The 24,340-nt window shown below is 36.1% G+C and overlaps 1 protein-coding gene across 1 annotated transcript in view; it reads left to right on the top strand.

The window, feature by feature from the left end:
* The first annotated feature begins 3,025 nt into the window (after positions 1–3,025).
* Positions 3,026–24,340, top strand: part of LOC112678847 (T-cell receptor-associated transmembrane adapter 1) — a 36,750-nt gene continuing 15,435 nt past the window's right edge. The window contains exons 1-3 of the mRNA XM_025478212.3: positions 3,026–3,243; positions 16,621–16,728; positions 23,650–23,686. Coding sequence (XP_025333997.1) covers positions 3,237–3,243; positions 16,621–16,728; positions 23,650–23,686 — 152 coding nt within the window. The 5' untranslated portion in view covers positions 3,026–3,236. The remainder of the gene's footprint in view (positions 3,244–16,620; positions 16,729–23,649; positions 23,687–24,340) is intronic.

A 24,340-nucleotide genomic window follows, 5' to 3' on the forward strand; every position in this document is an offset into this window, starting at 1 on the left:
TTTGATATGTTTTTCATTTTCTCTTGGCAACAAAAACCTCAATTTTGTTGACCTTAAAATTCTCATTTCCTGACAGGTGCCCATCAGAACCACATACCTTTCCCCCCCAAATTTCCTACAATATTTTTAACTGCTTCAAGCTTGTCAGGACAGATCTGCTTAGTCCAGCTATCTGCTAAACTTCATTTCGAGAACTCAACTCATTAAAAAGTACTACAGAAGCCTCATGTTTATTTATTATTTGAACATGACTCATGAAGCCATCATTCAAATCTCTGATTGTACTCACTAGTGTATTTCATAACAAACATAAATCCATAAGCCTTTTTATATTCTGATGCCTCCATGTGGTCAGCCACATATATTTAATGAAAAGCTATCTTTTTTTTATCCTCCTGGCAAATTTCAAACATATGTGGAGCTATCCAATGCACAGGCAGGCACAGACTTCCTATGTGACCTTGGACAATCTTGCTCTATATCCTGATTTTATAAATCTACAGGATGGAGAACATTGTCATGCAGATCACTTTTCAAAAATATTATAATAATTAGAAATTGTGAAGTGGTTCAGATTTATCAGTTAAAGTTTTACCATTTTAGAGATGCCAATCATGCATCATGTTCATAAATCTGTGAAGCCATTAAGTAATCACTCAGCATGTACCACAGGCTGCCTTACTGACCTGAAGGAGCAGGATATACCCTTTCTGTGTCCCTGCCTGTCTCCCCTGTTCTTGCCTTCCCCAGATTTCTGCAGACTGGTAAGTATAACACAGGCTTGAGGCAGGGACAGCTTCGGCAGCTTTGGGCGCTGTCCCAACTGGTTCACTTGGTTTGAGTTTATATCCCTGTATCCCATACACCCCTGGGGCTAACCTCAGGATTCCTGCCTGAATTATTCTACCTGAATTCCACCTGAATTTTTCTCACTAAAGCTGACCTTTTTCATAACCAAAGCTAATCACTGAACACCCTTGTTTCTGGATCTGTGCTCTGTGGATCAACCAGGGCATCTTTGTTCCTTCTTTCCTCATCCTCTGCATGATTCCTGCTTGAACAGGAGGAAACAGATTTCTGCAAAGAAATCTCCAGTCCCGAGACCCCTTATCTCTCCCACATCCTCTGTAGGTCCTGGCTGATCTAAATGGGCATCTACCCTGCCCATGTTTCAAGAGTCCATGTTCCTGCTTAGGCAATCTATGCAGTTTCCTTTTGAGCCTGGGGTTTCCATGTTCCTTGCCAGGTGTCCTCTTTTAGGCACAAAGCTCAACTGTTCAAAACTGCCCCACGACTGGGCCCTCTCCTCCTGAATAGATCTCCATTCCTGTGTCCTACCTAACTGTTGGCTGGATCCTTCTAATTCTTTTTTGTCCTCTGGTCCCTCCATGAACCTGAAACTTCTATTCCCTTGAGCTCTTGGTCTGTGGGCATCAAGGCCTGCTTCATTCAACCTGATACCCTGCTAATGGATGGTTCTGAACAAAAAGTTTTCTGGCCAAATAGGTTTAGAAAAAGCTCTGTTAAAGTGGTTATTCAGGTTTACTTTTTGTAGGACTTACCTAAGCTTTTAATATACTATATGCATCCATGAAAGTGAAAATAAGAGCTTTTCCAGATATATCTGTTGAGGTGAATTTATCCTCAAATTTTCTTAAAAGGGCTGTTCTATGAAATGTATTTTGAAAAATGCTCTTTTAGAAGATTACGGAATCTCCATGGTCTCTTTCAGTTTTACAGATTCTGATTCAATGATTCACAAGAAATATTTGGGGAGGAAAGTGATTGAAGTGAAAAAATCTGTTAGTTTTAGACAACTCCGTTCAGAGAATAAAGAACACCGTATTTTCATTACTAGGAAGTTGTTTTCTATTAATGGAACAAGGAGAAAGCAGAAGATTAGCATTCTTTTATTTATTCAATAATTCTGAGAATATTTATTGAGATCTGTAGCATGCCAGACATTATTGCAGATGCTGGGGTTTTTATGATGGATAAGAGCAATACTCCCCTGCCCCAAGAACCTTAGAGAAATCAGCAAGAGTAAGATATCCTGCAGGCCATTTAATATTTTTGTTCTGAGTCTGTGCATCAAAAGCCTCATTTTTAAGTTGTTCTTAAAGTTTATGTGCATCCCCTTTTGTAGTAAACCAGATCCAGGTTTGTCATTTTTCTATAATTAAAACCAGTGGAATCCATGAGCAAATATCTATAGACACACAATATGCAGCAGATGTATGTACACGCAAATGCATACAAACCATATACGCAGATACAGCCCAGATCATCTTTATCTGACTGATGCCAAAAATAAACACTACCATTGACATATACATGGTGTTTTTCAGAGTATCATTGAGAACACCTATATCTTAAAATAACCAGGAGGCACTTGTGAAAATGCAGATTCTTGGACTCTGCTCCAAATACTTGGATTCAGTAGGGCTCAGGAATATGCATGTTAAATCAGTGCAATGTATCACACTTATGCACACTAATATTTAGGAATTTCTGATTACCAAGACACTGGATTGTGTGTTGCGAGCTGGTGCTCATTGCCTAGTGGCCATAGATTGGACAGAGGGACTCCCATTGGCTGGAGTGAAGGTTGCCAGGAAAGAAGGTTGGCACCCAGTGTCCCAGTGGGACCAGGTAAAAAGGCATCTGGCACATAACAATGTTCAAAAAGCATCAATCCCCTTTCCTCCATTGTGCCTCAAAGAAAGCACAACCAACAGCTGAGCACACCTGGGGGCTTCTCACTGTTTCCTCCCCGGTTTAATATATTTTATTTTGTTTCCATGTGAAGTCACTTTTGAGGAGATCCCTGGATTCTCTCCAGAGGCCTAGGAGAACCCTCCCAGGCTAATTCATATGCTGCTTTCATTACTGTTTTTAAATTAGATTCAAGTATTGATAAAAATCCAAATATCAGAATACAGAGGCTTGTGGGATTTTTCTTCTCATGTAACATGAAAATTTAAGAGCGTACTGGTTTCAGATCAAAACTCTAGAAGCCTCCATCACCACATTTCCTGTTTGTTACTGAACAAAGTACACACAAAAGATTTTAAGACACAGAAGAGAGAAAACTGAGGTACGGTTAAACAAGTTTTACTGGCACACTGCTTCTGAAATAACTGAGCAACTTTACTTAGAAAAAAAAGTTTGTAGGAGAATTTTTCATCCTTACATTTGCCTTATGGCTACATAAGGATTTCTCTGACAAAGGAAGCATGCCAGGTAAGTGGTATTTTTAATTCTTTTCTTCTATTCCTATGCCTAAAAAATCACTAAAAAATTTCCATGTCTCCAGCCAAAAAAAAATTGAAGATTTGGGAAGTAAACTAGTTTACATATTATTTTTAAATGTGAGATAATCTTTAGTATAATTAGAACATACTTGGAAATATTTTAATGAATATGTTATTTTTTCGAAAAGAAAAAAAGTTCTATAACATAAAGCTAGTTGCAGCTGTCAGTAAGTGTTCAATGATAATAAAGCCATTTATAGTATCTGTTATTTTTGAAGAAATTTTTGTTGATGATGCATATTCCTCTTTTGTCTAATTATAAAGCAGGTTAGTAGTAACAACGTTCTAATTCCTTTGAGTTTAAGAATTGTGTTATCTTCCCAGAAATTAATCCAATTGTCGATAGTAGAGAGATGACTAGTCTCCAAAGGCCAGTGAAAACTCAGTCTCCGTGGCATGGATCCCAAGGCTCAAATTCCCATCAATTAGCTGAGCGTCTGTTCCACGTTGGTGGTTCATTTCTCTTTTAATGTCTTATGTACTTTTAATTTCTTTAATAAACACCTTTTCGTTGTAAAAGAAAACACATATAAAGTAGGAAAACTGAAATATATACGAAACAAAAAAATTTACATACTTCACATCACCTTAAAAAAACATGAGACATTATGTTGTATTTCCTTCCTACTTTTTTATTCAATATGTTCTACATGGTTTGCTTTTCATACCTGAAATAATAATGAACATAAAATCATATATCCAGATTTTTTGCTAACATTAGAAAATAACTCTTTGCTTTTTTACGATAATTTCTGCTTAATCATTTTAGATGAATGTGGGCAATGACATCCATTGGGTTAATTGTAGTTTTCTTAGTTATTTCTTTATTGTTGGACATTTATGTTGTATCCAGTTGTACGATATTTCAAATGACAGGAAGATGATCATCTCTGTACTTTTTCGAGGTTAAGGGTTTTTTTAGGAATAATTTCTAGAATTGGCATTACTGAGTGAGAGGTTATGAACAATGTAAGTCTCATTATTATTAAGTTGCTTTTCCAAGAGTGAGGTCAATCACTCTCATCCTAGCATGTTTCTCCTGAACAGGCTGGAATAATCTAAAAAATCTCTATGCATAAAGGTGTAATATGCCAACCCATTGTTGATAATGTTATTACTTTGATTATAATGAAGCTGAACATTTTTACATGGGTTTTTAAACTGTTTATCATCATACAACCTGAACATTGTCTGATTATACCTTTTGCTTAATTATAGTGCTTTTAATATCAATTTGTATGAGCCATTGATAGGGTAAAGATATTATATATAATTTCAATGAATTTGCTTCCCAGTATTTTGTTTGCTGGCTTTTAGAATCAATTGATTGGATTCATCACACAGGGAGCATAAGCCTGACATATGGTTTGCACACCTGTCTTTATTTTTCCCAGGTTCATAGATTAGCAGAGAATAAAAATAACTATTCCAGCTTTGCTAGTGCCTGCAAAAAATAGATATGGCAATACTATGAACAGTGGCCATGAGCTGATGGTGTTGGAGAATTCAGGAAGGGTGGGAATGAAAAGGTAGTGAATATGACATTCAACTATCTTCAGGATTAATTAATTCTAATTTTATGAGGGATATGATAACATTTCTTCCATACCATTTCATAGTTTAGATTTTCCCTTTAGAGGTAATACAGGAGTTCCTCTATTGTCAGTTGAGACCTTTTCCAATGCCACAGAAGAGATGAAAATACCAAGTGTTTCCAATGCCACAGAAGAGATGAAAATACCATTAAAGACCCATAGATCTTAAAAGGAGGAGAAAAAAACGTTCATGTGAAAAAAGAGTCAGATGATAGCATTTTTTTACATTTAGATAGGTGAAGTTAAAAAGTGTGAAAAACAAAATTATTCCTAGTTAAGTAAAACAACGTAAGAAAAGAAAAACTCAAATCTTTCCTTTCCTCCTGCCTACATGCTTTGCACTCACTGTATCAATAAATGGGCCAATATCATAATTCCTCTCATGTTTCTACATGCACATAAAATCAATATTAGCTGAACCAACTGGTGAGAACAACTCCTGTGGGCTACCGTTAATTTAGTTTGCACAGTGATCCACACTTAGTTACACATTGCTGGTTTCAAAAAAAAAAAAAAAAAAAAAAAAGGATTTTCATTGTCTTTACTCTGTTTCCTCTTCCCTTGAGCTTCAATTGCCTTTCTGAGAACAATGAGCCTTTCCTTTAGAGACAAGGTAGGACTAATTTATAAATCATCTTTTAAACTTAGGTGTTCTTTAAATTAAAGATGGGTCAAAGACAATATGTTTCATCATTTAATCTAGGTAATGATTTTAAGGAAGGTCAATCCAGGAAAGATTGTCACTTATGGGTCTCAGCTTTGAGAAATGAATGCCCATAAATTGCTAGTTAATAGTAAACATCATTATCCTCAACACAAGGGTTTGTAAAGTTAGAAAAAAACCCATAATAATAATAATAATAATAGTAAACATCATTATCAGTCATATTTCCAGGCTTTTTGTATTTTATTTAATTCTCTCAGTATTCCAGAACTAGAAAGAAGAGAGAAAAAAATTAACAGGCCTTCTTAAAACAATAAAGAAACACAGTAGTTAAAATTTTGTTGGATGACAGTTTCCCACACACCCATGGCATCTTCAGAGGATCTCACCAAGGTGTTTCTCCAACAGAAAACAATAAGCATGTATATAAAACAGAGTAGTGAATACAGATAAAGACGCATCAACAGCAGGGACTTTGGCAGCATTGCAATGCCAATAGGATTTCTCAAGTTGACCAATCCCAATTCAAGTTTCTTTATAAATGTGATGAGTAGTCCAGTACTGGAGGAATAATTACATACTGTCTTAAAAATCTCCCCCCACCTCATTCCACGTGTGTGTTCTCCTTAACAAATTCAGTAAGGGGACGCCTGGCCTGGGTGGCTCAGTGGTTGAGCATCTTGCCTTTGGCTCAGGGCATGATCCCAGAGTCCCCACATTGAGTCCCACATCCAGCTTCCTGCATGGACCCTGCTTCTCCCTCTGCTTGTGTCTCTGCCTCTCTCTCTCTCTCTCTCTCTCTCTCTTTCATGAATAAATAAATAAAATCTAAAAAATAAAAAACAAATTCAGTAAGTGTTGGTTAAGAGCAATCATGATGTACTAGAAAGAGGGACCTTGGTGTCACACAGATGGGGATCTGAACTCCAACTTTACAATTGGCTTAGTGAGGTTCAAAAAGTCACAGGGCAACACTCAATCTGCCTGTGCACTTTGAAGCAGACATTCCAATGCCCCGTATTGTTTATTGTCCCTCTCCCCATCACCATCCATTTCTCAAATAACCCTCTGCTCATAACAGACACTCTTTTAAGGTTGACAGATTTCAATGTTGCATTAAAAACAACATTTTATTGACTCAAAAGCCTGGGAGTGGATTTGAGAATCCCTTCCTGTGCTTCTATCTATGACTCTAATGGCTTTTATTGGTGGGGTAATGGGGATGGGTAGTGGTGGAGTGGGGGGCTGTGAGAATACTGACAACGTACCACAAAGAGTCATCAAGAATGCACCTAGTGCCACACCAAACCATCATCACAGTAAGAAAAATTCTTGTTACTCATAGGATCCATAGGGATGGTTATAGCAGAACTTTTTCTTTGAACTTTCCAGTGTGCCTAAAGTGGATGCACATATTTGTGGAAGGCAACAAGGAGATGGTCACCACTCTGACAGAATTTATAAGCCAAGGAAGAGAAACAATCATGAAACACCATATTCCATATACTATAAACTTACACAATTGTCTCAGTTACAGACTCCCTGAGGGAAAAACAAGGCATTTTATGTATTGCTTTTCCATTGTTAGTTATGCAAAGGCTTCTATATGAATCAAACCTGCCGGCAGAAAAACAATACATTTGCTCACCTGAGTTTCCCTCCAGAGCACATGCAAGTGTGAATTCCAGATACAGTGCCTGCCAACTACTGCTGGCTTTAAAGGAGTCAGAGTTCTTGTAATCAAAGCTACAACGATTAGCCGATTAGCCCCCGGCAATTGAAAGCTAGATAGAAACTTAAATCATGCTTTTCCTAGCTGTCATGGCCTCACTAATAACTTCCTGAGGCCTTTGGCTTTTTAACAGTGTAAAGAACTAAATTCCAATTGTGTGGGAGCTCTTTTTAAATTGATAAAAGTTTTTTAAAGGGAATTATTTACAATTATGGAATAATGATACTAAAGATGGCATTTGTTGGGCAAGAATTTTTGAGCACTTTGTGCATCTAATATTATGAGAAGCATTCTCTACACTGAATGGATACCCACATGGGTCTGGAGAGAATCATACTGCATATGGAACACAACTGGGTGAAGGGAGGTATGAAGGTATGTGTGTGCATGGGCATGTGAGCATTTACATAGATCTGCCATTCAGGTTGAAAATCTCCACCATTTAGCTACTTAGTCAATACATTTAGTACATAGTAGCTAAATGCATATTTTTTTTGCATATGGAGGCATTTATTGTTGGCAATCAAAAAATTATGAAAGCTGAGGCCCTTGGCTGGCTCAGTTGGTGGAGCATGTGACTCTCGATCTCAGGGTCATGAGGTTGAGCCCCACATTGGGTATAGAGATTACTTAAAAATAAAATCCTTTTAAAAAAATTATGAAAGCCATCCAGAATGTCATGAAATATAAAGCTTCTAAATGAAAATCTTCCTGGTTAAAGCTCACATCACATTACACAAGGAAAAGAATCTTGGAAAACAGAAGAAGGTTAGATAGGAGTTGGAGACTCCTGAAATCAGAGGAAAACCAGAGACCATGCTAAACCAACTCCATATTTTAGAATTTGGCATGTGTTTTCAAAAACCTCCAGTTGATTATGTGAAACAAATTTATCATTACAGTAAATGACAAAACCGAGCCCTAGGAGAATGTACAGTGTGGTCTAAGTTCTTGCCTTACTGTTGCTAACATATTTCAGAAAAATTTCTAGGACTTTCCTTAAGACCTTTATGCAAAATGTAGGCTCATGACATTGATTTGGTTGTTACTTTGTAGTTGAGAGCAAATTATCTTCTTGTCCCAATTAATGGGCTGATACAACTTTTTCAGTGCTCCTTTTAATTAAAAAGGATAAAGGGAAACTTCTAATTGAAATACAATTTTGCACAAATGGTAGGGTATATTATAGCTAGAGTCAGTGTAATTATAAAGATAAGATGAGGGGTTTTGCCTTGAAGTATACCTTTTTATACAGTGTTCTATTTTATTTACCCAAACCACAACTATTTTTGAATCTATACTAAATACTAGAGGCTATGAGAACTGGAAAGGGAAAAAACCCTACTAAATATGAAGTAAATTGTTAGTTCTCTCAAGGATAAGTTCTAGAGATCTATTTTTCTTTTTTATGTATGTATTTGCTTTCCTTCCCTTCCCCCAGAAAAAGAGGTATTCAAAGTACATTGAAGTATATAGTACAGTATAAAAGATAACCAAATAGATCAAGACAAAGGAAAATAAGGAGGGAGGGATATGATTAGGCCACAAAAATGGGTATCCCATAAACCCAGAGATTTGCTTAAGATAGATTGTGTATGAAATGATACATAAATACAGACAGATGGCCAATGGTAATAATCACATGAACTATAAGAATGAAAATGTGCCAGTTCTTGAGATTCCCAGATTCTTCTACCTAAGATGCCAAGTGATACATTAAACAATATCTTCTAGTCCATAGAATCATTATAATTAATGAATTCAATAGCAAGTTTCACACAGTTGGTTCTTTTAATAAATCAAAATTAATTTTGCCCTGATAACATAGGCAGAAACTGTACAAAATGGAAGAGAACAAAAAGAACAACAAAGTGTTTTAATTTTTATTTTCTGACTACAACCTGAAGTTCAATATTTTGTTGACATTTTAGGGCAGATTGTCAGCTGAAATGGAAACAGCTTTGATATTCTCTTAAAACGTTTTAGGAATATTAACTGGGACATGTCCCAGAATAGGAAGCTATTGAAGCCAGTTCTATCTCCCTTTAGAAGGAGATCTTGGGAGACTCTGGGTGGCTCAGGGTTTAGCATCTGCCTTCAGCCCAGGGCCTGATCCTGGAGTCCCAGGATTGAGTCCCACATCAGGCTCCCTGCATGGAGCCTGCTTCTCCCTCTGCCTGTGTCTCTGCTCTCCCCCCTCTATCTCTCATGAATAAATAAATAAAAATCTTAAAAAAAAAAAAAAGAAAAAAAAAAAAGAAGAAGTAGATCTTGGGAGAACCTATAGGCAGGGTGAAAATTTCCTTCCAAAATCAGTTTTACATCCTTTCAGCATGTGCATGGGTGAATGATCAAGGTTCCAAAGTATATGCCTAAGTATTTGATGCAATAATTCTAGACAGGACTATTTTTTTTTCCAATTACAAATTTTCTGAAGTAAACATTCTTTTTTCTTTTTTTTTTCAAGTTTTTATTTAAATTTCAGTTAGTTAACATATATTGTAATATTAGTTTCAGGAGTAGTTTAGTGATTTATAATGTAAAATACAACACCTAGTGCTTACCACAAGTGACCTTCTTAATGCCCATCATCCATTTAGTCCGCCCCCCAACCTCCCTCCAGCCACCTTCAGTTTTCTATGACTTGCCTCTCTTTTGTTCCCTATGCTCATCTGTTTTATTTCTTAAATTATACATATGAGTGAAATCATATGATATTTTCTTTCTTTGACTTATTTCACCTAGCATATACTGTCTCGCTCCAACCATGTTATTGAGAATGGCCAGATTTAATTCTTTCTGATGACTGAGTAATATTCCATTGTGTGTATATGTGTATACACAACATCTTCTTTATCCATTCATCAGTAAATGGACATTTGGGCTCTTTCCATAATTTGGCTATTGTTTATGATGCTTCTATAAACATCACAGTGCATGTATCTTTCAAATTAGTATTTTTATTTCCTTTGGGTGAATACCTAGTAGTGCAATTGCTGGATGGTAGGGTAGTTCTATTTTTAACTTTTTGAGAAAACTCCACGTTGTTTTCGAGAGTGGCTGCACTAGTTTGCATTCCTACCATCAGTGCAAGAGGGCTCCCTTTTCTCCATATCCTCCCCAATAGCTGCTGTTTTCTGTATTGTTAATTTTAGCTATTCTGAGAGGTGTGAGGTGGTATCTCATTATAGTTTTGACTTGTATTTCCCTGATGATAAGTGATGTTGAGCATCTTTTTATGTGTTAGCCATCTGTATGTCTTTGGAAAAATTAGATTTGACTATTTCTGACATAAGATTACAAGTCACCCAATTTGGCCAAAAGGTAAATCATTAATATATCTATCAAATGCAAACAAAGCAACTTTCTCATCAGCTCTATAAAAAATTAGTTGTGATATGTTCTTACATAAGCTATATTATATTATACTATATTATGGTATATATTTACTATGCTGAAAAAATAATAATGGATATTGTCTAAAACAATTTGAATGTTAAGCAGTTACATTTTGTCCATTCTTCCTCTAATAATAACCAGACAGAACAACTATTTCATGAGGCCACTCTTGATTTATGATAACCATGTTATCAGTATACAGGAAAACCCTTATTTGTGTCTTTTCATAGTAGGAGCTTGTGTATTTAATAAGTAAAAATGGAAACATTAGTCTTCAAGGAAAAGTTGAAGAGATTGAAAGCACATCCCATTTCATGCCTCTGAAAGTTATTGTGCATTTTGTGAAGAGATTATTTCTTCTTACCCTGACTCTTATGTCATTAACATTCCAGTTTTATGCAGGCATATATTTCCTAGGGTTGTATCTGGCTGGCTCAGACTGCTTACCTCAACTAGTGGTGTTTTCTAAATTCTTTTTTCCCCAGAGAGTTCACTGACCCTAACCAAACTCCCAAAGACTGATTTTTAAACAAGAAAATAAAATTTTATATTTCTAGTGGTGGACACCCCATAAATTTAATCAGATGACTAGCTGTTAGCACCAATTCCTTGTATCAAGTTTCTTAGAAAAAATACAATAGTCTATAGGGTTTTTGGTAAATATGGATTCAGGACAGAAAGATTTAGGATGTTGTTGATGAGCACTTTCACCAAGATTACAGTGGCCTAATGTGCTACCCTCCTTCTCACAGAGATCTCTTTCCAGCTGCTGGGAGATAGGTCTTTTCTCAATAGTACCAGAGACAAATGTAATAGAATCTTCAACTTGTCTCTCCAAGGTTGTGAGTGTGCTTAGGCCCCATACTTGCTCAGAACCTTGCTGTTGGCCCTGGTCATTACATTGCCCATCTTTACTCCACTTGTCTTTTATTTAGTCAGTTAACACATGTTTAGTAAGAACGTACTTTGTGCTAAATAGGTTGCAGAAATAAAAATAGGAGTCTTACTAGTAGTAATATGAGAATTAGGATAACAATAGTTTCTAGGGATACCTGGGTGGATCAGCAGTTGAATGTCTGCCTTTGGCTTAGGGCATGATCCCGGAGTACCGAGATAGAGTCCCACATCGGGCTCCCTGCATGGAGCCTCCTTCTCCTTCTGCCTGTGTCTCTGCCTCTCTCTGTGACTCTCATGAATAAATAAAATCTTTAAAAAAAACACAATAGTCTCCAGAAATATATCGAATAAGCCATGGGAATAAAAGGTACAGAAAATACTGTCAGTGGGATTGTAATAGTGTTATATGGACACAGATGGTAGCTACACTTGTGAGCATAGCATAACATATAGAAACGTTGTACATCTGAAACTTATGTAACACTGTATATTGGCCATGCTCAAATACAATTAAAAAATAATAGCTAACATTTATTGAGCATCTTAGTAGTGAGGAACACTCTTCTATAAATCTCAGTCTCCACAAAAATAGGTACAACAAGAATATGGAGGCATGAAGACCAACATGAATATGACCTTTCCATTCTTTGATAAGTTCACAGCCAAGTAGAGAGAGATTTTAATATATAAATGATGACCTATAAATATATAAATGATAAATATTACCTCAATATTCATTGAACTATAGACAGATATAAAAGATATCACTTGGTGGTGGATAGGTAGCATAGAGTGAATGCTTCAAAGAAAAGGTAGTCTTGAAGAATGACTAGTAATTTGTCAAATGGCTAAGGGGAAAGGCATTTAAGGGAAAGGGGCAAACATACCGAGACATAGGGGCATGAAGTGGTAAGTATGGTATCTATTGAGAAACCTAAGTGCTTCAGAGTGATTGGAGCATGGTATATTATTGCGCAGGCATAACAAACAGGTCCTAAAAGATAGGAAATCTAAAATAACATTTTGTGGAAATAGTTCATGGAAAGGAAAGAAAATTAGAATTTGACTAATTTCAAACAAGAATACAAGGTAAATCATTAATATATCTATCAAATGCTTCATTTGAAACAAAGCAACTCACCCTCTACAGTCACTATGCTTAGGGCAGAGATAGGAGCAAGCACCTCCTCATGAAGGACCCACATCAGAGCCTCCAGAAAAAAGACAAAAGAACAACTTCCCCGAAAAACCACAAAGGAGGGGACTATATGAGACAGTGTGTGGAAAGATAGTAGCTGCCAGGAATGGCAGTTGATGTAGTGTGGATGAACCAAAATAGCTATGCACATAAAATCAGGGCCAGCTGAAACAACAGGGACAGAGGCCAGACCGACCCGAAAAGGGTCTGCTTAGTATTGTGTTTTAAAAACCTGGGCCATCATTATATTAAAATCCTTTAAGATGTGTATGTCCTTCAATCTAGCAAGTCAAGAATTTTTATGTCGAAAAAAATTAAGGTTGGATGTATTTAGCTTTAGCTATAGATATTCATCACAACAGTGCTTATATAAGTAAAAATCACAAGCAACTTAAAGGCCTAACAATAAGGGATTGTTTAAATAAATTATGGAAAATTCATTCAATGGAATATCTGGCAGCTAACAGACATGAAAGCATATTTTATTTATAGGAAATGAAACACACTATAAATTATTGGAGTGAAAAATAGGTAATAGGATAGTCAATATAATTGAATATTATGTCTTTGTCCGTAACAATTTCTACACAAAGAAAAATGACTGGAAGTATATGAATGAAGGTGTTCTCAGTGATTGTCTCTTCATCATAGGATTATGGTTGAGTCTTAACTTTTCTGTTTTTGCTCGTCTGAGTTTACTAGTTGCTTTTAATATTGAACATGGATGATATATATATAACATGTTTGGCCTCTGTGTAGCAACTAAGGTTCATTTCTTTGTCACCAAATACGATAAGTCTACTTGACAGACTGAATATCCTGAATTGATAATTGTGATCTATCCCATAGAAAATATAGCGATGCCCTCAAATAGTTTTAAAATGTGGAAGAACCTAGAACTGCATCTAGACTGTGGGTCTTTAAGTGATATATACACGAAGAAGAAAAGAAGTCTTTAATAACAGAATTCATTGATTTAACCATTAATTTGGTCATAGAAAGCAGAAAATGAATACCTTCGTGTTGTGATAGTAGCGAGGGAAACTGAGACCCATCTGGCAAAGAGACAGCTTGCTGGCCCCATTTGTTCACAATTATACTTACATTAACTACCTGAAAAGGACTGTTATCAATGGGAGGTGGGGAACAAGCTCTCTTCGAAAGCATGCTTTAAAAATTTCCTTTGATCCAGCAATTGTATTCCGAGGAGCCTCTTTCTGCAGATAAGCCCACATATGCCCAAGATGCCTGTCTAATGAAGTGTGTTGCATTATTGTTTGTAAGAGAAAACATTTTAAAAAATCAGAATGTCCATTTTAGAGAGGTGGGTAGATGAATTATATTACAGCCATACTGTGTAATTCCATGCTGCCACTAAAAATAACACAATAACATGGTAAAAATCCCCCAGACACACTGGTAAGTCTTTTTAAAAAGGCTAATTAGTATAATGTTAGTGACCCATTTATGCTTTAATAGAGAATCTCACATGTTATTCTAGATTTTGTTATTGCTAGAATGTTTAAAATTTATACTCAAGCAGGCACTTGTGGTTTTTTTTCATAAACATAAAAAGTCAAAGAAACAGTTCTAGGAATATGGGCAGTACCACGCAATACCTAGAATTTCTAGTATATTTTAAGTAGTTAATGATTACTATGTTATAGAATTCTTGTAAGTATGAGATTATGTTCATGATGGATAAATAAGTCCCTTCCAAAGCTTAGTGTTTTTAACCACATTAATTAGTGGGTCTATTGGAGGATTAAAGACTATTCAAATCTTCTCAATTTTCTTACACTTTATGAGACATAAAAATTTCCTTAAAATAAAACCATACATTTCACTACCATAATCAGTTAACTTTTCCCATTTATTAACTAATTCTTTAAAAATCTTTCTAAATCATGTATAGTATGTCTGGCACTGCAGAGCAGAAGGCAGAAATCATTCTATTTCCTGTGGAGTTTACAGTATTTTGAACATCTAAATAACATAGTACAGAATTAAAGAGGCAGTGGACAGATTTGTTGGTGTTTAAACACCCACAGGCTAGTTCAAACAAAAGCAAAGAATATATAAATAAGCAATATGCAAATTATATGCATATAGGTACATCTATATCACAAATGCATATCTATTTTATATATTTAATCATCTAGATGCCTAACTATGTTCATTTAAAAATAAATGATTCCAAGAAAGGAAGAAAGAGACAGAGAAAGAACGACCTCCTCTAACAGGACCACTGAGAGCAGTTCAACAACCACACTGCAATGTCAATAAGTACTCAAAAAAAAATTAACAATTCAAACGTCAAATTTGAGATATAAAAAATAGGTAAAAGAGAGCCATACAAAGAACATTTCAGTCTAGGGATTCTTTACTTGCCAATTTAAAGACAGAATAGGGAAGCAAAACTACTTTCCCTCCCATTAAGGATTTGCCTGTTCTGTTTATTGTATCTAATACTATGCTATTTAGATTTCTTAAAAGAGCTGAGCATGATGTCTGATTCGGGGCAGTCATGTAGGAAGCTGAGACCATGAAGGAATATAAGCTCTGCTGCAGCTACGGTCACATAGGACTTCTGATTGTGTTTACACATCTGCGTCCCCAACCAAACAGTTCCTTGAAGGCAAAGATCCCGTTTCTTTACTTTTGATTCCCAAATAGGGCCCCATTCCTCACACAGAAGAGATGTCTGGTATCAGTTGAATACATAAATATATAGCATTATAGAATCATAAGTTCCTTTTCTGGGGTCAGCATTCACATGAGTCTTTGACTACTAAGATGATTAGTCTAATTTATATATATATAAATATATGAAACTATAATATATACAGATATAAAATATATTTATATAAAGAAATAATATATAAATTATATATCATATATATGTAATATAAATATATGTTATTTATAAGTATATCATAATATATAATGTTTATTTAGTATGTTTATGATATATGGTATAGACTAATGTATACACACATACATATCATGTATTATGCATAAAATCAATATATTTATATACAAATATACTGTATTTTTTATATATGCATTATATATAATACACATATATATAAAAATCAAGGTTATTATCTTAGAAATCACTCATATACATGTAAAACTTGCCATAAATAATCAAGGGCAACTGACAGGCACTATCCCACAAAACCCCCTTAGGGCTCAGAAATGATAAAAGAATCTCTTCACAAGGGTAAAGAAAAGCATAGTTGGTTCTCCAATATCCATTCACAGGTCTCTAAATCGTATGAGAAAAATACCCTGTGGCCAGTCTTGACAAAACTAGGTTACTATGATGCCAGAATTACTGTTTTATCACAACACACAGTATCCTATACTCCTGGGATTTATAGATAGGGATAGGTGGTTACCCATAAATAATGAAAGTATGTATAACTGTATCTGATGACTAAAGAAAGGGGAAAAGTGTGGCAAATTATGATTCTGGATAATTTGGATGCTCAAAATTTTGAAATTTTGAACTTAATTTTATAATCAGTCACCAGTTGTTGAATTTTAGCAGCTAGACTGAAAATGTCTTTCATTTCATCAACACTGAGAATGTGGGAAATTTGCTTCCTTTTGTCCATGCTGAATGCAGGGACTTATCACCAATACCCATTTGAAATCTGTAAGAATCCCTTGTCTGTCACTGGTAATTAATTTCTTGGCAGAGGATTTGTTCTTCATTATGAATAAATACTATGGTTTTAACTGTGGGAATACCTAATTCAAAACAAATTGGTAAGCAGCTATTTTATATACGATGTCTGTTTGTTTTTTTCCAGGAAGCTCTGAATGCTTTTATGTCTGGATAATTCTAGCCTTTTTGGGATTAGCTCTGGTTGTATCACTGATCTTCAATATTTCCCACTATGTGGAAAAGCAGCGACAAGGTAAGACATTTTGAGAAATAGCCAGATAGGACCAGCTTGAATGGAAAGAAGTCACTGGAAAACCTATAGAAAAAGACACTTTTATGAAATGTCATGCAATAGAATATTTTTATCTGTAGGAAATCTATTTGATATTTTTTCCACCCTTCTCCTAATTTAAAAATGCAATCATATTAGAATATAGACAGACTCCCAATCCTGGCTTTATCTCTGCCTTAAGATATAGAGGAGGAAGGAATTGTCTTGATAAGATGTGGTTTTCCTCCTCCAACTCAACAGCTCATGAAATTGTAGCCTATTCTGCAGCAGCCATAAAAGTTCTCACTGATACACTATGGGAAGAGTGAAAACTAGCTCGTCAATCTTCCAGTCTGCTCAAACCCCTCAGCTTCAGTTAGAGCCTCCAAAGTACAGCAGCACAGTACGATCCTGCATCAGGATCGGAGAACTGGAAAAGCAACAGGCTGACCCACAGGCTTATTATCTAACACTCCTGAGGTTGGCTTTCCCTTTCAACAAGCTGGTCAGCAGTTTTAACCACTTGGCTTTCACCTCATGGACACGATTGAAATAGTGCAATGCCCAGCAATTGGCACGGTCTTTGTGCGCTATTGGCATTCAACACAAGTGTGTTGGGGGAGATGGGGGGATGGATGGATGGTTGGATGGATATGAAAGTCTAGCTGACATTTCAGTGGTAATAATGAATAGAAAAGAAAATGTTGGTGCATTTTAACAGATGAAAAGAAATAAAACCAAGTTAATAAAATTGCCTTAGGCATGAAGCTAATTTAGAACAATGGTCAGGTTCTGGGGACAGTCCTTGATCCTTTTAGGAATGTCTTCTTCAGTGTTGATAACACAAATATAAAATATGAAGAAAATGTTACTGTTATACCTCTCAAAAAATATGAGACACTAGAAAGTGAAGTGGCATAGCTGAGGTCACACATCTACTCAATAGCAAAGTCAAGGATAAGGGCCCTATCTAATTCTCTGCCCAGAATGGTTTCCACTAGCACATGCTGCTTTTACATTGTTGACCAAATGTCCTTGGCCAGAAAACCAACACTCTTTTAGGATCTCTATTATATCATTTCTATGCCTGAAATGCAGCAATGCTTTTTCATTAGCAAGGATTTCAGTAATTCTTTTTTAAATCAAATGTTTTCTCAAACAAATTTCAGAAGTCAGATGCATGAATGACCCATGATCTAATACCTTTGAAAAAAGCTTCTACCACAGAAAAATATGAGCTAAGAGTAGTAGCATTCTTCTTTATATAATAGCTTAAAATGACTATATTCTAATTTCTCCATTAAGATATTTTATGAATGCAGATAATAGTGTCCCTTGAATTAGAAAACAGTGAATTGAAGGCAGCCTGGGCTGCTCAGTGGGTTAAGCATCTGCCTTTGACTCGGGTCATGCTGGGATCGAGCCCCACATAGGTCTCCTGCTCAGTGGGGAGTCTGTTTCTCCCTGTGCCTCTGCCCCTCCCACTCTGCTCATGCTTTTTTTCTCTCTCTCTCTCAAATAAATAAATAAAATCTTTTTAAAAAGAAAAAAGGAAAAAGGTGAATCAAGAGCTATATAGGTGAAATAATTTAAAATGGAAGCCAGGACAAGAATAACCATGTGAACTAGTACTTCACCCTTCTGTAGATTCCAGTGGCAGTCCTCCAAAGATCTTTGTGGGGTCAGGGAACAAGTGGTGGCCTTTTCAGTTCTCATTTTTGGTAGTTTGTACATTGGAAGTTTTTTTATCTGTATTCATACCATTTGCCACCATATGAACTCCTTTGGGGAGTTATATTCTTATAATATTTAGTTGACCACTATTAAGACAGTAGACTAACTTTTTAAGAAAAGAAAGATGGAAGGAAAGAAGGGAGGAAGGAAGGAAAGCAGGGTTTTGCTTTAAAAAAAAATAATTTTTTTTTCATTTCAATTGTACAAAACCCTAACTGCCTCAGGCATGCCATAAATTACTTTGTCTAAAAGCAGGATGTTGGGAAATCACTTTTTTTTAAAGCAAGAAATAGTAAATTACGTTCATTGCTGTATTTTTAAAAATCAATTTCAGTTCTCTCAATTTGTTTTTAACATCATGGCTTTTGAAGTCAACCTGTCATGAACTAGAACCCTGCTTTCAATATTTACCTGGGAGATCTCTTGTATAAGAGACATACCTTCTCATAGTTGCCTTGTTGACAAGTTTCCTTGTCTATGAAATGTGAAAAAAGACCATCTAGACCACAGGGTTCTCACGAGAATTCTGTAGATCCCTTAGCACAGTTCTGGGGACTGAGGGGGTGAGTCCTGCACATGGCACAGCCCCCACCCCCACCCTTCTTGGTGGTCCTGCTGCTTCCCACCCCCCTCCCACAAGTATTTGTTAAGGGCTTGCTATGACTACATCTTATCCCATTTAATTTTAGTGTCGGGTATTTCAGGGAACCTTAGCTCCTCTGGCTCCTCCCCGCTCCCACCATCTCTGTGTTCTCTAGGTCCCTTCCAGCTTCCAGGTCACTTCCTGCCCCATCTCCGTATCATTTAACACATCTATGCAACAACCTGAATTTTTAGCAACAACTGCTGTGTCCATTTAAGTCATATACAGGTGCATTTTAGAGAGTTCTCCGTAGGCTTTCAGAGGATTGGTTCTAACCATTCTCCTACTGCAACTTATTTTATTTGAGCCATAACTTGCCCTCCCTGGGTGGAGCACACAACCCTGCATCTTGCATTTTATTAGCAAGATTAGCCATGCTCGTTGATGCCCAAAGGCCCATCGTTCTCCTCCCTCCTCCTCTTCTCCCTGCAGCCCTCTCCCAACTGCCCCAGCTTCTCCTGACCCTTTCCCCAAGCATCAGCAATGACTGCCACCCTTGCGAGTCCACAGGAGCAAACAGCACTGTCTGTCTCACGCAGAGGTTCCAGGTGGCTCTGGGAAAAGCTCTGCAAGCTGACTTCTTTCCAGTCCCACTAAAGGCTCCTCTGGGCTTTGTTTCTCCTAGACAGACCGGACAGAGGAGATTCAATTCTATTTATTAGCCAGCTTTTCTGCCGCTTGGTCTGCGAACGCAGTGCCCCTGTATCTGGCCTCCTGGAACTTCTTATTTTTGCATCTTTGTGCTATTCTTTGTGGCTAAGGAACTTGCAAGAGATGACTCCACCTATGGCGAACAGTCGGAGAGTAAGTTTTGCTGGTGTATTAAACAGCTTACCAAAGAAAATCTCCATTCCAGCAACAATGCAATATCTACACATTCAATCAGATAGACATGATAAGCCTCTCCTTGATGTTTTCTGCAGCAGAGCTGGCTAGAGGCTTTGTAACGTAGTTTTCCCTTTCCCCAAAATAAACTTTACGTTTTTTAGGTGATTCTTTGTTCTTTAGGAGGATTATATTTATTTCTTTTTCTGCTAGGAATGTATTAGCGGTGTCCTCCTTTAAATCCAAAACATTTTCTTTATCCAACCTTTCTTCTCTGTTGCGAGAAGAAGGATAAGTAAGTGCATGGTTTGCTCATACATCAAAGTCCTATCAGTGTATCTCCCACTCCCTAGAAAATTATGGCACCTTTTTCACATTTTCACATGAAGAATGTATCCAAAAATGTTATTATGGAGTTTAAGCCATGTGCTGTTGTTTCTTGTTGTTATGTATTGCACACGGAAGGGTAAACACTATAAAGGAGAAAACATAAAAGGAAATGTTTGCTTACACGCTCTCAACCATGAACCTGACCGCAAGGCATCTGTGTCTGAATCACAGGGAGGATTGTGAAAACTCACCCAGCTCTTCTCAACACAGAATCTTGCAAACATAACTGCTTCATAGCAATATAAAAACTGCTTTTTATTTTGCTAAATATCACTGAGATCATTAGCCAGCTTTTAAGTCATGCCATTTTATTTTATTGTTTGTTTGTTTGTTTGTTTTTGTTTTTTTCATGCCATTTATTTTAAATAAGCTTATAAGCCTTCTTGACAGAGCAGTCTTCAGGAGCCTGAGCCTGGCTGACCATTCTCCTTGGCTCCAACGTTGAAAACTTTTGATTAGCACTCCCCCATTTAAAGAAATCGTATGCTACCACACATCTTACTATGAGAAAGAAATTACTAAAACCACAGGAGTACACATCATCCAGCTTCAGATGACACATTTAAATTGTAAGAGGACCTTGAACTCTTTTCAAGATCCTTTCAGGGTGCTTCTTCAATATGCTTGGTTTGAGGGGCACCTGGGTGCCTCAGCAGTTGAATGTCTGCCTTTGGCTCAGGGTGTGATCTTGAGGTCTTGGGATCAAGCCCCACATCGGGCTCCCTGCAGGGAGCCTGCTTCTCTCTCTGCCTATGTCTCTGCTTCTCTCTGTGTGTCTCTCATGAATAAATAAATAAATGTTTTAAAAAATGTATGATTAGTCTGGATGGACAATGTCATTTTCCCAATACTTATTTTCTTCCTTACATTGTTTGTTTCTTTTCCTTCCAGATAAGCATCACATCATTTTATCATATCCTTCATAGAGTTGCTTCTGCTTCCTTTTCCTCCCACAAAGCTTTTTGGTCCAAACCTTGTTTTGCTTCTCTTTACTGATAATATATCCAACAACATTTTCTTTCCATAAAGCTATCCTTTTACACATACACATACCTTCCAGGCACCAACATTCATACTCCAAGCACTTCTCACTGGAAAATCCATACTATCTTTTAAAAATATTAGTCTGTGTGGGGAAATATTTGACTCTGTGCCTATTTTTTCTTATTCTAAGTCATGTCATTATTTTTGTTTTCAAATTCTCTGTTTAATTTTTATCTTTTCTTTTCACACTCATTTGGTGACAATCCTCTTGCCAGAAGGGAGATTTGGTCATTTCATTACAAATCAAGCTTTATTTATAAATCTTGTAAATAGCATTTTAATTATATCAGCTTGTTTTCAGCTAATCCATTTAATGAAGAGACTATTCAAATCAGCACAATTAAGTTGTGACTGACAATATGATTGGATTTAGAAGGTATAATATTGAAATCAATCTTGTCGTTTTCTAAAATGTTTTTAACAAAAATTATCTCATTTATCTTCCCCATCTTTGCATATGCTACAGGCATTATTATCTCTATTTTATGGATAAAGTGAGAATCAGAGTTTACTTTGCATATTGTCACATGGCAAATGCATGAAGAGCTGCTAACCAAATCCAAAGTCTTTTCATCTCTCATCCTGAATTTTTCCCATAATACATCAGGCTAAGGTTTCACTAAATTCTTATATATATTTTTTAATTCTTCCAAATACACTGACATGGGACATGTCCATTTTATCCTCCAATATGATGATTTTAATAGTTTGTTCCAATACTGTTTCTCTAACATTTAATGACCCTTCTGGAGAATACTTCAACTTCATCACATATAAATCTAACTAAATATAATCTTTCTAGTTGTTTGGTGACTTATTCAGTCATTTGAAATATTTTTGCTAAACACGGTATTTTTTATATGTTAAAACTGGAAGATCATCCTTTGGTTACTATTTTCTCTGTCTTATTTCCAGAGACTTAGATAATAATGGGCCTCATTTTTATAGAAATAGCTTTTGCAAAATTTTTCTATTCAATGCCACGTTGACTGATACCCAGTCAAAATATAATAAATGTCATAGTATACATATCCATTCAATATCTAAGAACATTTATTGATGAACAGATAATAAAGACTTCTTCATTGATCTTATTAAAACTAAATTTAATTTCTAAATTTCCCTCAATAATTCATTATGAATCTATTACTTTTCACCAAAAAATTCTTAAAAATAATTTTTCAAGTTTGAATACATATATTTAATTTGAAGCAAGAATATTTTCTTTTATTTGCCTTTGAACCACCACCTTCAAGGTTCAACAGTGGGTTACTTTCTGAGACTTGGCACGAAATTTTTTTTTTTAAGATTTTATTTATTTGAGAGAGACAGAGTGAGAGAGAGAGAGAAAGCATGAACAAGGAGGAGAGGGAGAAGCAAGTCCCTGGCTAAGCAGGAGCCTGACATGGGGCTCTGTCCCAGGACCCTGAGACCTGAGCCTAAGGCAGACACTTAGTCCACTGAGCAACCCAGGCTCCCAGGTTCGGAATTTTTTTCATGGTTTTATGATCTTACCTCAGATCTCTGGTCAGTATTGTTACTGCAGACCAGTATACTGTTTCTTCTAAAAGTCACTCTATGTTTTGATTACTTTAGACTGTATTCCCAGCTTTTTCCTGATCTCTTCTCCCTATAATCTTCTTTCTCCTTCTATTTGCACCATGTGGATGAGATAGAATCACAACCAGAGAAACTTCCTGAACATAATTTTTATGTTGCTGTTCACATAACATGAAGTGTTAACAGACACTTCAAAAATAAATAAATAAGTCTTCTAGGTTTTGTGTGTGTGTGTGTGTGTGTGTGTGTGTCATTGTTTTCATTTGCTTGTTTTGGGTAAGGAAGAAAAGCTTATTCAAATCAACAAGGGCAAAGACGGAAATTTGTCAGAAGGAGGCAGAGGTGTTTCATGAAATGTGAAGGCAGAAAGGACAGTATGGTCCACTCATGATGGGCTGCCCCACAGGAAAGGCAGGGGTAGAGGTCCCCATGTTCATAGTTTGCTGTTTCCCTTGCATAAAATGGCAACACATCTGGGTCCTACATTACCTCCAAGCTGCGCTGTATTTCCGTCTCAAATTACCAAGAAAGAATATATACAATTGGCCCAAAGCAGAGGACCTTGGTTGTGGTGGCCAAGTGTCTTGATTTAAGATATGAACTGACACTGAGGCTAAGCTACCCTCACCAACTTCACAATTCTCTAGAAGATTTAACAAATGTATGTCAAAATTTCTTTTAATGTGTCTGTTTTTAATATCTTTCAGATAAAATGTACAGTTACTCTGAAGACTATATTCCCAGGTAAGTAGAAAATAAGTTATATGACTCCCAACTAATAAGGGGAAGTAACAGATTCTATATTGCTTATAGGTTTGGCTCAGCAATGTCATATTTGGGTAAAAATAAAATAAAATGAATTTTACTCACTTTTACTCCTATCTGAAGATCAAAAGCTATGTTATTATCTTCCTTAGTTACTTACTTATCCTTTGTCAATAAGAGAACTGGCTAAGGGACAAAATGAGATCCTAATCTGGTATCTACAGAATTCCTGACAATTTCAGATGGATTTAGCCCAAATTGTAAGAATGCAGTCTAATTATATATGGAATTGTGGGGCTCTTAAGAAACCAAGCTGGAGAAGAAATCTGGCACTATCTAATAAAATTTAAGACATATATACTTAGATAAAAGTGCTCTGTGGTGTGCTGTTTTTAAGAGTAATGTCAATCAATGGGGGAAATGTGATACATTAATCCTAAAATAATATATGGTTACAGATATAATGGATTCTCTTTAATACCTGTTGGCTTAATTGCAAAGAAATTTGTATGATTCTTTTTTTTTCCAATGGGTTTCAGGTGTAAATCATAGCAAAGAATTTTCATTTTCTTGTACAGTATATTCTGACCCAAATGTGTTATTAAATTGGAGATTTCTCCTTTAGGATAAAAA

Source organism: Canis lupus, chromosome 33 (assembly GCF_003254725.2).
Source record: "Canis lupus dingo isolate Sandy chromosome 33, ASM325472v2, whole genome shotgun sequence".
Taxonomy (NCBI): Eukaryota; Metazoa; Chordata; class Mammalia; order Carnivora; family Canidae; genus Canis; species Canis lupus.